The 4,462-nt window shown below is 37.3% G+C and overlaps 1 protein-coding gene across 1 annotated transcript in view; it reads left to right on the top strand.

The window, feature by feature from the left end:
* The window catches only part of APOBEC1 (apolipoprotein B mRNA editing enzyme catalytic subunit 1), a 4,784-nt gene extending 1,625 nt beyond the window's left edge, over positions 1 to 3,159 (top strand). The window contains exons 2-5 of the mRNA XM_019626159.1: positions 49 to 76; positions 1,182 to 1,579; positions 1,925 to 2,043; positions 2,963 to 3,159. Of these exons, the coding sequence (XP_019481704.1) occupies positions 49 to 76; positions 1,182 to 1,579; positions 1,925 to 2,043; positions 2,963 to 3,112 (695 nt within the window). The 3' untranslated portion in view covers positions 3,113 to 3,159. The remainder of the gene's footprint in view (positions 1 to 48; positions 77 to 1,181; positions 1,580 to 1,924; positions 2,044 to 2,962) is intronic.
* Positions 3,160 to 4,462: the final 1,303 nt, after the last annotated feature.

The following is a 4,462-nucleotide window of genomic DNA, read 5'->3' on the forward strand; positions in this document are numbered from 1 at the left end:
AACTGAGCCACACGGCTGGCCCCAACATATTTATCTCTTGGTCAACAGGTCCTTCAGCTGACGATCCCACCTTGAGGTAAGAATAGTGCTATCATATTGTGCATTTAATTCAACCAAGAATAAGTGGGTGTTTAAGAGCTGGAGAACTGTAGCTTTCCTTATTGTTCCTTTTCTCTTTTCTGTGCTCCCATTCTTTTAGTTTTTTCCTTTTCCAACTTCATTCTCTATGATTATTACTTTCTATGTCTTTGTACCTGTGTCTTTTGGTTTCTGTTCAAATAAATTACCTTCCAGTTTTGTTCTGTTATTGTCTCACTATTGCTCTTCTCTCTTTAAATCACATGTTTTTATAGCCATTAGTGAAAGGTCCAAGGATCTTATTTGTCACTTTGATTTCATCTTTCTATTTTTCTATTATATGACCATTTCCCACACATATCATTTTAACAGGAGGACTTTTGTCAAGGAATCTAGTATCTCATGATGGGTGGAAGGACTGATCTATGTAATGAATCAATGTGATACTTAAGGGGTGAGTGGGAAATATTAGAATGTAGTAAGCTTAGGACTCAACCATTTTGGAAAGAAGAGTCAATAGTACAATACTGCGTTTCCTGAGTCACAAGTTTGACACATGGAGAGTGTTAAATCTAAAGGTGCCATTGAGAGCAATTTGAATTTCTTTCTTGTGAGATATTAGTATACAGAGTTTAATGTGGAAGAATTCTGAGGCTAAATCACTCATTTCTTAGACTTGGCAATAGAATTTTGTTGACAATTCAAGGTTTCTACACCTGAGAAAATCTAGTTAGGGTCCATTGAGGAATAGTGAAGATTAACAATTAGGACATGGCGTCTCTATGTGGAAGATAGAAAGATTAGACTATAATGAGAAAAAAGGACACAGTTATACCTGAATTCAAGACTAACAAGCAATGCTACAGAGAGAGTGGTAACCAAATAACGTAAGTTGAGAAAAATCTCTTCACTGTGTTTGTGATAGAAACTCTGATAATTCCAGTGGACCAGCCCAGATAACTTTGAGACATAGAAAAAGAAGAAAATAAAAGCTTCCCGAGATGTCATGTTTTAGATTTGTGTGATACAAGAGGGGAGCATAAAATTACTTCTGTTTTCTCTAAAAATTGCATAACAACGTGGGAGTGCTTTTTATATTTCAGGAGAAGAATTGAACCTTGGGAATTTGAAATGTTCTTTGACCCCAAAGAACTCCGTAAAGAGGCCTGTCTGTTCTATGAAATCAAGTGGGGCACAAGCCACAGGATCTGGCGAAACTCAGGCAAAAACACCTCAAAGCACGTGGAACTCAACTTTATAGAAAAATTTACTTCAGAAAGACATTTTTCCTCATCCATCAGCTGCTCCATCATCTGGTTCTTGTCCTGGAGTCCCTGTTGGGAATGTTCCAAGGCTATTAGAGAATTTTTGAGTCAACGACCTAGTGTGACTTTAGTTATTTATGTAGCACGACTTTATTGGCACATGGATCAACAAAACCGTCAAGGACTCAGGGACCTCATTAACAGTGGTGTGACTATCCAGATCATGAGACCCTCAGGTAAAAACAAAACCATGAATCTTAAGTATTTATGAGAGGCTGTGGTGGTAGTATGTTTCTGGGCCAGGAGATTGATTATCTCAGAGTGGATAAGATAAAAGACCAGGTCTTAAATTCATAGGAGGGAAAATATAAAAAATATGACTCCTTTCTTTACTTTGCCACTATCGCCATTCAGCCATCTTCAAATGAACTAATTTGTTTTAGGGATTCTGGGGGAGTCCAGCCCATTTCCAGCAGCAAATAAACCAAAGAGCTTGATATATGGTATATTTTTAAGTTGAGCTTTCCTTACGTAACTTTCTGTTGTATTTGTTGAATGAAACAGGATTTGTATTTCCTTAGAGTATGATCACTGCTGGAGGAATTTTGTCAACTACCCACCTGGAAAAGAAGCTCACTGGCCAAGATATCCCCCCCTGTGGATGAAGCTGTATGCACTGGAACTCCACTGCATAATTTTAGTAAGTTATTTATTTATTTATTTATTTTTAAAGATTTTATTGGGGAATTGGGGGAGGGGAACAGCGTTGGGGAATTGGGGAAAGGGAACAGACAAGCTGCTGTCCTTTTGTTCTTCAGTTTAGTTGTGGAGGACGTTGTTTCACTGGATCATGTTGGTATTATCATTGCGCTTTTCCCGGGTGAGGCAGATAGGTCGCCAGCCATTGGACGGCTGCTCACGACGGCTCTTGGCAGCTCATGCCAGCTGCCAGCCACTCACAGTAGCTTATGGCAGTCCACTGCAACTTCACTGCAGCCATCGCGGCAACTCATGGCAGCCCAGCTCCAGGTCGAGCTGTTGTTCACCATCTTAGCTGTAGAGGGCACAGTGTTACTGGCCCTAATTTGGGATCCGAACTGGGGCTCTGCTGCTCAGAGCTGGCATCCAAAGCCAACTCTTAACCAACGCACCACTTGGGCCATTGAGTCAGTTATTTTAAGGGACAAATATTCTGATGCAAAAAGAAGCATCCTTCTTCAAACTTCTTTCCTGATAATTTTGACATGTACTCTCCTCACCATTTGCCATTTATATTGAGATTTAGTTATTTAACTACTGGATCTATTTTAAGAAAATGTAAGAACAAAGACAGTCTTTTTGTGGAAAATAAGTGAAAAAGGGAAGGATAAACTGGTCTAAGATATATGTGGGCACCATATTAATTAGATTTAATTGTTATTATTATTACAATCCATACTGGCTCTACAGAATTGCAGATATTCTCCTTTTCCATATTGGTGTGTATCATTCTTTGAAGAAATGTAGTGTCCCATTTGTATTCTCTTAAGAGTAGTTCAATGGTCTTCCAACTGATGTTTTAAAATGTTTGTGGGGATAATAGTATTTAAAAAATATTCATAACTTTTTTTTTATTCTAGAGTCTCCCTCCCTGTTTAATAATTTCAAGAAGAAGTCAGAAACAGCTTACATTGTTCAGACTTGCTCTTCAAAATTGCCATTACCAAATGATTCCACCCCATATCCTTTTAGCTACAGGGTTGATACAACTTCCTATGACTTGGAGATGAAAAGAATGATTCTTTGTGTATACTGTTTCAAGAATAAGCAATGATGATTCACTAAAGAGTGAGTGCCATTGGAATCTAGAAATTTTCAGTTTGCATTTCCATACACAAGCAATAAATTATCTAAAAATTAAATAGAGAAGACTGTTTCATTTACAATAGCATCAAAAACAATAAAATACACAGGAATAAATTTAAACAAGGAGGTGGAATATCTGTACATTGAAAACTATAAGATGTTGATGAAAGAAATTGAAGAAGACACAAATAAATGGAAGGGTATCCCATGCCCATGGATTGGAAGAATTAATATTGTCCTTACTACCCAAAACCATCTATAGATCTAATGTGATATCTATCAAGATTCTAATGGTGTTTTTCACAAAGAAAACCCCCCTAACAATTCTAAAATTCATATGGAGCCACAAAACACCCCAAATACTTGAAGTAATCCTGAGGAAGAAGACCAAAACTGGAGGCATCACATTTCTGGATTTCAAACGATATTACAGACTATAGTAATCAAAACAGTATGGAATCAGCATAAAAACAGACCAGTGGAACACAATAGGGAGCCCAGAAATAAATCCATGCATATATGGTAAACTAATATGTCACAAAGAAGCAAGAATATTCAATGGGGAAAAGGTAATCTCTTCAATAAATGGTGCTGGAAACCTGATATCACATGCAAAAGAATGAAATGGGACCCCTATCTTATACCACTCACAGTAATTAATTCAAAATGGTTTAAAGACTTACATGTAAGACCTGACACCTTAAAATTCCTAGATAAAAACATAAAGAAAAAGCTTTTTGACTTTCATCTTGGCAATCATTTTACAAACATTACACCAAAGGTACAAGCAACAAAAGCAAAAATAATCAAATGGGACTACATCAAATTAAAAAGCTTCTGTACAGCAGAAGAAGCAATCAACAAAATGAAAAGGCAACCTATGGAATGGAAGAAAATACTTGTAAACCACATATCTGATAAGGGGCAGATATCCAAAATACATAATGAACTCATACAACTCAAAAGCAAAAAGAAACACCAAATCTGATTTAAAAATGGGCAAAGAACCTGCATAGACATTTTTCTTTTCTTTTTTTTTTTTTGGCTGAGCCATCCAGCCACCTTTTGGCAGCTCAGCGGCAGCTTAGCTCGGGCCGGGAATCAAACCGCTGTTGCTCAGAGCTCAAACTCTTGAGCAAGCTCTTAACCAACTGAGCCACTTGGTCAGCCCTTTGCATAGACATTTTTCCAAAGAAGATTCAAATGGGTATCAGCTACATGAAAATTTGGTCAACGTCACTAATCTTCAGAAAAATGTAAATCAAAACTGTAGT

The sequence above is a fragment of the Hipposideros armiger genome, unplaced genomic scaffold (assembly GCF_001890085.2).
Source record: "Hipposideros armiger isolate ML-2016 unplaced genomic scaffold, ASM189008v1 scaffold_662, whole genome shotgun sequence".
Classification (NCBI taxonomy): domain Eukaryota; kingdom Metazoa; phylum Chordata; class Mammalia; order Chiroptera; family Hipposideridae; genus Hipposideros; species Hipposideros armiger.